Source organism: Cynoglossus semilaevis, chromosome 11 (assembly GCF_000523025.1).
Source record: "Cynoglossus semilaevis isolate Cse_v1.0 chromosome 11, Cse_v1.0, whole genome shotgun sequence".
NCBI classification, from domain to species: domain Eukaryota; kingdom Metazoa; phylum Chordata; class Actinopteri; order Pleuronectiformes; family Cynoglossidae; genus Cynoglossus; species Cynoglossus semilaevis.
The window spans coordinates 811,634-822,930 of NC_024317.1; the positions used below are offsets into that span (position 1 = coordinate 811,634).

General features: G+C 44.9%; 3 protein-coding genes across 3 annotated transcripts in view; all 3 read left to right on the forward strand.

Annotated features, from left to right (window-relative positions):
• Positions 1-70: 70 nt before the first annotated feature.
• On the forward strand, positions 71-955 carry LOC103385651 (tumor suppressor candidate 2-like). Its single transcript, XM_008319592.3, has 2 exons — positions 71-290; positions 377-955. Exons 1-2 carry the CDS (start codon positions 120-122, stop codon positions 440-442), a joined length of 237 nt encoding a protein of 78 aa, XP_008317814.1. The 5' UTR covers positions 71-119; the 3' UTR covers positions 443-955.
• Positions 956-3,672: 2,717 nt separating this feature from the next.
• Positions 3,673-8,901, forward strand: hyal2a (hyaluronidase 2a). Its single transcript, XM_008319591.3, has 4 exons — positions 3,673-4,232; positions 5,052-6,024; positions 7,112-7,201; positions 7,910-8,901. The coding sequence occupies exons 2-4, from the start codon at positions 5,095-5,097 to the stop codon at positions 8,294-8,296; spliced, it is 1,407 nt and encodes a 468-aa protein (XP_008317813.1). The 5' UTR covers positions 3,673-4,232; positions 5,052-5,094; the 3' UTR covers positions 8,297-8,901.
• Positions 8,902-9,669: 768 nt separating this feature from the next.
• Positions 9,670-11,297, forward strand: part of hyal1 (hyaluronidase 1) — a 3,556-nt gene continuing 1,928 nt past the window's right edge. Inside the window, 3 exon segments of the mRNA XM_008319590.3 lie at positions 9,670-9,771; positions 9,808-9,924; positions 10,401-11,269. Of these exon segments, the coding sequence (XP_008317812.1) occupies positions 9,891-9,924; positions 10,401-11,269 (903 nt within the window). The 5' untranslated portion in view covers positions 9,670-9,771; positions 9,808-9,890.

Consider the following 11,297-nt stretch of genomic DNA (forward strand, 5'->3'; position numbering starts at 1 on the left):
TGACAAGTGAAGGAACAGGAATTCAGATTTTCGAGTGTGACCTGGTGAGGTCGCTGCGGCAGGAATTCTCAGCTGGAAACACAGATTACAGAGATGTTTAGACTTTTTTTCCTTTTTAAATGACAGTCCTTTTGATTCAGTCCCAAACTGATCGTATCTGTGTCGGCAGTTCTCTGTTCTACGATGAGGACGGCGACCTCGCACATGAATTTTACGAAGAGACTGTGGTGACAAAAAATGGCCGAAAAAAGTTCAAGTTGAGGAGGATCCAGAAGAACTTGATTCCACAGGTTTGTTGTCGTCGTCACGGTGATCCTGATTGTTTTGAATCTTAACATTTAAATAAAAAAAAAACCCAAATGTTCTTCCGTTTCAGGGGATCATAAAGCTGGACCTCCCCTGTATCCACGTGGACTTTCCCATCATCCTCTGTGAGCTTTGAGGCGTTGCACAGGACTGGAGTCAGACGACAGGTTCTCACCCCCGGGGGGGGGGGGGGGGGGGGGGATGTGTCGCTCCACCCAAAGTCCAACACAGAACCACTGTTCATATGACATTAATATAAATGGAATGTTATGCACTTCAGTCGTTACAGTCAGAGACGACTGTTGTCAACAGTAGCAGTGGTTCACACCCGTGAAATCATCGTCTTCAGGATTTAATGTTGATCTGTGAAAGTGTGTGTGTGTGTGTGTGTGTGTGTGTGCGTGTGCACTCCTGTTTCTATGAGTGATGAGGTTTTTGTGTGTGTGTGTGTGTGTGAGGTTGACATTGTAGCTAAAAGAACATGAGACACATGAAGAGTTCTACTGTATGTACACATTAATACCCAGGTGTATCCACTGTCTGCAGTTCCACTGACTCAGACCCAGCACTAGTGAAAACAATGGACATGAGTTCAAATCTCTTAGAAATGGAAATACTTGAATAAATGGTTTGTTGAGCTGGAACGGAATTGGTCCCAGATTTTTGTTTTTGATCCTGGGATGAGAAACGTGTGTTAGTGTGTACTGTATTATATATGTACGTATGTGTGTTTATAAACATACAGTACATGTATGTGTGTGTGTTTATATACATGTCTAACTGACTTTACAGAGAAACTCTGGATGTGGCCCAGGTCTGGACTTCATGTTCTTCACTGACCTGCCTGTGGTCCAGATCTGTTTTGCACGTCTTGAAGAAGAGAAGAACAACACGTTGACCGTTAACCCTAGAGTTCATAAACCAGGCTGGTTAACTACCTGTTACCAACCAGGAGTGAAGCTTGGAAACCTAGTCACCAGTTACTAGTTTCCCATAAATGGCAGTAGTTTTAGATTTGAATCTGTCCACTGGTTGACGGGGGCGTGTCCTTCAAACGTGCTCTCAGCACAGCTGTCATTGGACGTCTTCAGATTCTGTCTTATTTATAGCCTTCCATCCTGGCCTTGTGGAGCGTCCCTGTCCCTGACCAGTCCTGTGACCCAGCGGTCACTGCTGGGTTTGACCGCTGACTTCATTCTTCACGCCTCGTCCCAACAACACGTCAACGCTCTTTTTCCTCCAGTGGCTTCACATTCAGCTGTGACTTTGTTTACGACTGTTGATGATAATCTGACATAATTAGAGCCTCAGTTAACGTGATATTGGGAGGACTCAAAGACTCGATTCAGAACCAGCGGAGAATCGCTGCCAGTTGGAACTCCATCAAACTTTTATAGCAGTTTGAACATATTTCACGCTGCAGTTTTGACATGTCTCCACAATAAACGGGCAGGGCCTCCATCTGCAGACGTTTCTCTGCCGTCTGTAATTGTGTGGAATGTGGCTGGGTGTGTTTGGGGTCAGAGGTCAGGCACTTTGATGTCTTCCCTGTGCAGTTGTCTTTGATGTGATTCTGCTGAGTCGTGTGAGGAAGTACCAGCTGATGGGGTTCATGAATCATTTTTCTTATCTCCTTCTCCTCCCCCTCCTCTTCCTCCTCCTCCTCCTCCTCCTCCTAACGTACACAGCGTGTTTACAGGCTGAGGTCGTGGCCGCGGCTGCTGTTGACACTGTCGCTCATTAAAATCATCAGTGGTGTTTGTGAAGGCGTGCTTTGACACAGAGGACTTTGACCTCCTTTAACTGTATCTACAGTTTAACTCTCCGTTTCCCTCTGGTCTGATGGGTTCATATAAACAGCTCAGAACAAAAACCAACTGAGCTCAGAATCTAAACGTCCCGAGAAAAATGGATCTAGTTGAGAGAAACAGTAACGTTGTAATTAAAAACAGTTCCGTTCACTTCACGTCTTATGGTCGACGCTTCAGTTCCACTTCACGTCAGATCTTACCTGTTGACACGGTGGTCCAACCTCTGGCTACACTGTGACCGCCTGTTCCGTCTACTGGCGGTGGGAGGCTGTGATGGCTGTTTCCCCTGCCATTGTTTTTACTTCCTGATGGTCCCGCACTCTGATGGTGATGCAATGCTCAGGAGGCAGAGGTCAGAGGTCAGAGGAAAGCCGAGCCCAGGCGTTCATTCACACAGAGCGTTCACGCTCCTTAGTTTTTCTCCAGTGGCGTTCATGGCCAGTGGGGAGAGGGGGGGTGGGGGGGAGAACGGAGCTGATGACATGGTGATGTGAGTCAGCAGGGCCGGGAGAACAAACGGCGGAACGGACTCTGACACAGGAAAAAGGCTCACTTCCAGGCGGCCCCCGCCTCATCCTCATCATGTGCTCTGGCATCGTTCAGCTCACGTGTAGCTGCAGAGGAAAGGTTCAGAGAAACGCTGCCCCCCCCTCGCCCCCTCCCCCTGAAGACTTGGACTGTCTGTAGTGTCTGTAGTGTCTGTAGTGTCTGTAGTGTTTCTGCTCCACAGATCCTCACAGCTTCAAATCACGTCCCTCCGTCCCAGTGTCTCCTGTACTTGACCACTTGGTGGAGACGTTGCCAGTGGCCTCAGGCAGCACAGACATCTGTGGACCAGATGAGTGCTGCCCCCTGTCTGACGTGCGCTCCATGTATTGAGACACAGTAGAAGAAACATTATAAAAATGTTAATGAACCTCAGTGACTCCATTAAATCCTGAAAAACTTTTACAGCATCGTAGCTCAATGAACATAAATGATGTAGGAACAAAAGAATTTGACGATACAAAAAAATAAGATATTTTAATATAAGAATAGAAATGATCAAAGATATGAATGAAGGCTAAGATGTTACTCTCACCAAAGTTTCAGAGTTTTCTTCTACTTTAATAGTGACTCTAAGAGTTAGTTTTAAGAAAAAAGATTTTCTATCACCGAGGCTAGTGCTACAGGAGTTGGTGTGGCACCACATTGACCCCCCCCCGTCCCCCTCACGCCCCCACACCTATTATATCATCACAGTAATATAGAACAGGATACAGTTGTATCAGTGTGGTCTCTGAACAGATGTTCGTGAAACCACTTACACCAAAACACTTTGTTCTTCTCTGAAACAAACAAAAACAAAATCCTTATAAACTTGGCATTAATTTGTAACATTTTAGATTCAGCTCATTTTACTTTTATATTTTCATGAAGAGGTTGAGGATGTAAACACCCCCCGTCACAGTTAAATCAGACACAGCGGTGCAGATGGAGGGGTGTGTGTTCATGCTCTTATTTGGGGGACGTGTCCTACTGTCCCTCTGACTCTGACCTCTCATGAATCTTGACTTCGCTCTCGGTACAGTATATCTGTTACACAGCGGTGGGAGCAAACTTTTGGACCGGTCCACTCACTGTGACCGGGGGGGGGGAACAGAAGTTAAACTTTTAAACAAACGACAAAAACAAACCGTAACACGTTAAACTAAGTGGCGGTTGACGTTAGCTTAGTAGCTAAATCCTGATGTAAGCGACACCATTTCACGTCTCCAGGACATTAAACAACTGACGGACATCCGGGTTTTCTCCACCCCCCCTTTATCCCAAAGATAATGGACATTCCAAAAGTGATTTGGCTCCGGGAACAGTCGAGTGGCGACTGACAACATCGCAGGGGGTAACTTTAACTTCACTCCTGACCGGGCGGCGGAAAGACAATTTACTCTCCAGCAACACATGACTTTGTAGAAGAAGAAAAAAAAAACACAGCCCACGTTTCCTCGCGGTTTTCTTCCTCCTGAAGACATGTCCATTCTGTATTTTCCAATTTGTTGTGAGGCAACGCAGGAACGCGGCAGGTTGTAACAGGCGTCTGCTCTTCGGGAATGCTTCCTCAGTCAACCAGCCAAGGTACGGTGGTCCGGTCGTGGTCGTGTTGTCTTTGTAGTAGTTGTTGTCGGTATTTTTACTCTGGTTTTTCCCTAAAACAAACCCAAAAACGAAAATTGAAGTGATGCGAAAAAAAGTCTAACTACAAGACAAAAGTATAAACTCTCTGATGGAGCGTGGCATTATATACAGGAAAGAAGAGACGATAGGTTTTAAATAAATAAATTACATTTTTAGGACTTTTTATGTCTCTTAAAATGGGTGAAATTTCACATTTGATTCTATTTCACATAGAGTTAATTTAATAGTTTTCTTAATAGTTTTTTTCTGATGAGTTTTTCTTAACTTTTCTTTTTTCTTTTACAACTTGCCTGTATTTTTTAAACTGTTCTTTATTTGTACTCCAGTACATCGAACCTGAAACTTAATCAGTCACTAAGTTATTATTAACTACCCATCAGTCTGGACGTTACTCTGACTTCACCCCAGTCAGTAAATGAAGGAATCTTCACATGCCGTCAGTCTGAATAGTGTTTTTTTTTTTTGCAAGTCTATGAAATTTATATATATTTTTTCATGAACTTTGTAATATTTTGACGCCGAATGTTATGTTTTTGGCAACGTTCTGAGACGTGCTATGAATTTATAGCCACCCTCGTATTATAAAAATAATCCAATTCAAGTCTTACTGTCAGCTCAGATCTGTTCAGAAGAACTGCTGTCAAATGTACTTTTGTCGTTCTTACAGAGTTTCCCATTCAATGTCTGAATTAATTACACTGGAATTTCCCTTCTTGTAAAGTTGAACTAAAACATCTGATTGGCCTCTGTGATTTATAGAGCAGAGAGAGACGGTCCTTTCTGTCCAGCCACAATTGAAGACATGTTGTGCTGGACTCTGTGTGACTGGAAAGTTCTGCTGCTGATTGTTCTTCTGACGGACCGCCTCTGCGCTTTGGAACTGAAACCCACGCAACGGCCACTGTATTCTCAAAAGCCCTTGCTCCTCGTTTGGAATGCTCCGACGGAGGACTGTGGCCCGAGGCATAACGTGCGTTTTCAGCTGGAGCAGTTCCACATCGTGGCCTCGCCCAATGAGGCTTTCGTTAAGCAGAACCTCACCATCTTCTATAAAGACCGACTGGGTTTGTACCCTTACTTCGAGTCGGACGAAACGCCGGTGAATGGCGGGCTGCCGCAGGTGGCCAGCCTTACGCAGCACCTGGAGAGAATGCCAGAGATGGTGAACAGGTATATACGTGACCCCAAGGCCAAGGGGCTGGCAGTGATCGACTGGGAGGAATGGCGCCCACTCTGGATACGGAACTGGGCAACCAAAGATATTTACCGCCGATATTCTCGCGAGCTGGTGCGCCAGAAAAACCCAAAATGGTCGACAGAGCAGGTGGGAAAGGTAGCCCAGCAGGAGTTTGAAATCTCTGCAAGGAACTTCATGCTGGAGACGCTGAAGCAAGCCAAGAACCTGAGGCCCAACCAGCTGTGGGGGTTCTACCTTTTCCCCGACTGTTACAACCACGACTACTTGCGCACGTTGGAGAACTACACCGGCCGTTGCCCCGACGTGGAGGTGGCTCGCAACGAGCAGCTGAAATGGTTGTGGATGGAGAGCACGGCTCTCTTCCCCTCCATCTACATGGGCACCGTGCTGCGCTCTTCACCGTCTGGTCGTCAGTTCGTTCGGAACCGAGTGAAGGAGGGAATGCGCTTGGCGTCATCGGGCGATGGGTTGGCGCGTCCTGTCTACGTGTACACCCGACCCACCTACTCTGGTTCTCTGGAGCAGCTGACAGAGGTGACGACAGTAACTGCATCTGTATCTGTAACACCGTCGTTTTTAACCTGGTTGTCTGATAACGTAACTGCATCTGTATCTGTAACACCGTTGTTTTTAACCTGGTTGTCTGATTTAGATTGGACGATTATGAAAGCACCAATTAGAAGGTTCTAAAAACCTAATCCACACCTGGGGTGAATGGAAAAGCCACCTGATCCAAAACAATCACAGCTATCACTCTCATCAAAAGGACGCCCCCCAGAAATGTTTTTTGACTGCAGTTCTTCTACTGGCCAGATGGATTGATTCCAAAATGTTGCTCAATCCTGTCTTGTCAATGGAAACACTCCATAAAGAAGAGTCTCTCTGTGTTGGTTTGTAGATCTGCTCCTTCTATAACCATTCTGATCATAATGATAAATAATAATAATCTTAAATTCAGACTGTACTTTCAGTCTGTTGTCTTGAAAAGTACATTTTCTACAGATGTTATATAATCACAACGAGACATTCAGAGAGAGAACTCTCTGCTGGTCAGCAATGGTACTGCGTCAGAAATTGCATTCTGGGTGGCTTCCAAAAAAGACCGTCGGATTGGTCGTCCATCATTGATATACGTTCAGTGTTTTTACCACACATAATTGTGGTGGGGTGTGAAATGACTGTCGTGTTTGTGTGCTCTGGTGGTCACATACGGTATGACGCTTCCACGTGTTACGCTAAAGTGACCAGCTTTTCTTTTACGACCTGGTATCAAACGGTGGCTTCACTGACCCCTGTCTGTCTGAGTCCTCGCTGCATGGAACTATAGCTTTTTCTTATCCACATCCACACTCTTTTCCTGTTCTGGTTGCAGACACAGACACACACCGATTCCTCCCGTTTTTGTGGAATGGGCAGGATGGGTGTTGGTCGTGTTGGAAATCTCACTAACACCCTAAAGACCATTTCCTCTATGAGTAAATCAACTGAGAAAATCTGCTGCAGTGCCTGACATACAGTAGCTTATGAGTGGCTAACACTTTGACCTTGTTAAAACGAGACCTAACAGCACATTTATGTTTGTTGCCGAGGGTCGACTGACATGTGGCCTTATCTTTCACAGTACGACCTCGTCTCCACCATCGGGGAGAGCGTGGCTTTGGGAGCCGCCGGAATCATCCTGTGGGGAGACGCAGCTTATGCCAGCAGCCCAGTGAGTGACCGCACCGTCGTTATGACCGTTTAGCCAATCACAGCACTTCATGTTTGGGGCCATTTGTCGACCTAGTTTTCCCTGAGAGCTTGTGTTTGAAGACGACGACTTTGGTCACATGAACGTCACGGCTGAGCTCAGAGGTTCTTTGATCTGTTTTTAGCCCATCACAACCTTTACTTTTTGTCAGGAAACAAACTTTTCCGTTGTATTGTTCAGGTCCACGGCGTTGACCTTAAAACAACTTGAAGCTAATTTAAAGAATCAAGTCATTGGTGAACAATTTGGAACAAATTTGTCAGCGATTCATGTATTTATTTCCTCCCAGTGTTGGCCTGGTTTTTAACTGAATTTAATGTGAAAACATTTGGTTCAATTTTCTGTAGAGTTAAAACCCAAACCTCCAAACCTGAAGGTAGACTTTGTAATGTTATATCAAGAGTTCACTTGTTGTATTCAACTGGAAAAAACTTCACTTTAATTTTGTTAGTAGCACCCCCTGAAGGGGAAAAAGAGAAGCTACATCTGTCTACAAACAACTGGACATTTTATAAAGAGAAGCTACATCTGTCTACAAACAGAAAACTGGACATTTTAAATCCTCGTCTTTTAAAAACTTTCTTCTTTCAAAGATTTTCTTCAAAGACGTCCGATGAAACAGCAGAGGCCGTTTCACGGTGGCTGACGGTTTTTCTTCCCTCTCCACAGACCAGCTGTTTGGACCTTGACAAGTATCTGCGTGGTCCACTGAGTCAATACCTCGTCAACGTTTCCACAGCAGCAGAGCTGTGCAGCCAGGCCTTGTGTGGTTCCCACGGCCGCTGCCTGCGCAGAAACCCAGACAGTGATGTTTACTTGCACCTGAACCCCCTGACCCACGGTATCATCAGGCAGAATGGCAGACCCACCGTGACCGGTGAGCTCAGCGAGGCAGACGTGAAGATGTTCCAGCGGGACTTTCAGTGCCAGTGCTACAGCGGCTTCCAGGGCTGCAACCAGACCGACCCCCTGCACCAGAAAGGGAACGCGGCCCAAACCACGGCCTCGGCCGCTCACTGTGTTTTCTTACTGATCGTTTTTCTGCTCTTTAGTTAAGGCCACACACTGGTCATTGTTCAGTAGTTGACAGGTTGGTGTTTTAAAGTACTGTTTCATATGGATGATACAAAGTGAAAAAACACTGTGGAAAATTCAAAGGTTATGTTTGATTATTACTTTTAAACCTTTTGTAAAGATGTTTGTTTACATTTTCTCCTGTTTTTTTCTGAGTTTCTAAGGTGTCAAATTGCATTCTTCTCCCAGAGAGAGCGTGGAGAACATATTTACAGACACGGGTCGACGGTTGCTGTGCAGTGGACTCGATGCAGCTCAAACTGCTGAAAGCACAGTTTAAAGTGCCTGACCTTTTTTTTTTCTTATGACCTCATTTATAACTAGTGTGTGAAGGCAGTTAGCGCTGGGGCTATTTATTTGAATGTAATGTTAGATGCCTTTTTAGCGACATTTTTATGTCCAAATCATGACTACTGAGTTTTTTTTCTAAGGCTCTACTTTAGTCCACTAATGCTGGAAAAAACACTCGGCCACCGTTGTTCTCCTGAGACACAGTCGACGCCGGATCTTTGAGGCAACGTTGCTGAATCTTTTTAACCTCTGTTTTTTCTTCTTAAAATAAAAAGTAAATAAAGGTCTTTATGAAACTTTTTGTGTGACGTCGCCTCATTATCCTGTCATGACAATTATACCACAGACGATTTGAGTTTTTTTTTTAAAGCTAGCTTGTCATTCAGTCATTCTCTGACAATTCTCTGCTAAAAAAACACACTCCATACAGAAAGGCCATCAGTTACCACAGAATTAAACCCATGATCTCCCTGCTGTAAGGCAAGCCTATTAACCACTCATCCACTGTGTGGCCCTAGTTCACAGTCATAAAAAATAATTTTACCTTTGGATAAAGATCTATGAAAATGAGAAAAAAAGAAAACACTGCCTGTCTTTATAAAAAAGAAACCAAAAAACATTTTGCAGGCGGCGGCCTCACAACCCCCTCCCCTTGTAATTACAGGCTGCTGTTAAGCCAGGAGTTATTTTTTACTACTTCTAAGAGGTTTGCAGGAACATGTGAGCGTTTGGAGGTGAAAGAGTCCATTATGGTTGATTTTCTCACAGTCGTTTCGACTGAAAATATATATTTACACTGACCTTGGTGAGCAGCTGATGTTGAAGCTCAACAGATAACTGTTATTGCTGTTGTGGATAATAATGGGATGAGGAGTTTCTTTTTCCGGGCCTGTGTCTTTAAATACTACTTCGTCAACTCATTTGCATGTCTCTGCTGATTGGCTGTCGGACACTTGTGGCTTCAGTTTTCCGGTTTTCCTCTTGTGGTCATGTGCCTGCACAGCGGTTTGTCCAGAGTAAGTGTGTTGGCGTTTCTGTCTTTGATGAAACACGGTTTCTGTTTTATTACACTTTATTCCTGAGAAGTTACAGGTCAGTGTCTGTCTGTTGTTGTACGAACGACCAGTCACACAGACCGGAAGTAGAGTCTACTCGAAAAGAAGAAGTTCTTGACGCTCAACTGCAGATTCGAAAAGAAGAAGTTCTTGACGCTCAACCGCAGATTTGTCACGGACGATTTTTAAAAAAATTTAAATAAAGTTTGTAAAAATAGAACTTCTAAATAATGAGTGTATGGAACTTAAGCAGCAAATTTAACAGTAAGTAAATTAGTTAAACGATAAAAGAAACGTTTGTGAGTCATAATTGTGACACAAAGTCATGACATGAAGTCATCTTTACAGAAAGAAAAAAACTATGAAATGGAAAAGTCAAATTTATAAAACTAAAAATCTAAACGATAAGATGAATTATGTGGTGAATGACAAAACAGTTAAATAAATATACGATAATGTTATGTTTAAAATTTAAAAATCAATTTAAACTCAAGATTATTGAAGAAAATTATAAAACGTCCAAAGTTAAGGATACAATGTCCTGATATTATACAATAAATTCTTATGTTAAAAGAACTGTGTGTAAATTAATTAAATTATTAAATGTCTTTTTCTGTTTTAATTGTAAATTTTATTTCTCATTGCTGACCTACATTTGGACTTTTTTATTATTTTTTTACTGGTGAGAACAGACTTTGACATGTGATCTCAGCCGTGTTTTTGTTTCCTGCTCCTTTCAGCGATGACTTCCTGTCACGTGCTGCTGCTCCTCAGTCTCTTCAGCCTCTCGTCAGGGCTGCGGGTTCAAAACTCATACATTTCCAAAGTTCCCTTCCTCACGGTGTGGAACGCTCCCACCGGTGCCTGTCTCTCTAGATATGGCGTGGACCTGGACCTGGGGACGTTCAACATCGTCCAAAACCAGAACCAGACGTTTATGGGTGACAACATGACCATCTTCTATTCTAACAAGCTGGGCTTCTACCCCTGGTACTCCAGCTTCAAAAACCCTGTCAATGGTGGAGTCCCCCAGAACGCCAGTCTGGACCGACACCTCAGAGCCGCCTGCGATGATATCCGCACCGACATTCCTGACGGGGAATTTGAGGGCCTCGCCGTGGTGGACTGGGAGAGCTGGAGACCTGTGTGGGAGAGAAACTGGGACAGTAAACAGGTGTACTGGGAGGCTTCCAGAGCACTGGTCCGGGCCAAGCACCCAGACTGGACCGCTGCACAGGTGGAGGCCGAGGCTCGGGCTGAGTTTGAGGACGCAGCCAGGAAGTTCATGCAAGAAACTCTGAAACTGGGGCAACAGGAGAGACCCGACGGGCTGTGGGGCTTTTATGGCTTTCCTAACTGCTACAACTATTACTCCCCAAAAACAAACTACTCAGGAGAGTGTCCGGCCGACGAGGTGACGAGGAACGACCAGCTGCTGTGGTTGTGGAACACCTCGTCTGCTCTGTATCCTGACCTTTACCTCGGCCTGGACCTCCGAGGCCTCAGCACCGAGGTCCGTCTCTACACCCACCACCGCATCCTGGAGGCCCTGAGGGCGGGGGCTCGGGCCGCCCCGTCCACACCACTGGTGTTTCCCTAAACTCGCATCGTCTACACCTAACAACTGGAGATACTCG

Coding starts and splice junctions, on each gene's coding strand:
- LOC103385651 (XM_008319592.3), top strand. CDS start 120: ATGACAGTCCTTTTGATTCAGTCCCAAACTGATCGTATCTGTGTCGGC. Junction 291..376: donor AGAAGAACTTGATTCCACAG/GTTTGTTGTCGT, acceptor CTTCCGTTTCAG/GGGATCATAAAGCTGGACCT.
- hyal2a (XM_008319591.3), top strand. CDS start 5,095: ATGTTGTGCTGGACTCTGTGTGACTGGAAAGTTCTGCTGCTGATTGTT. Junction 6,025..7,111: donor CTCTGGAGCAGCTGACAGAG/GTGACGACAGTA, acceptor TATCTTTCACAG/TACGACCTCGTCTCCACCAT. Junction 7,202..7,909: donor CAGCTTATGCCAGCAGCCCA/GTGAGTGACCGC, acceptor CCCTCTCCACAG/ACCAGCTGTTTGGACCTTGA.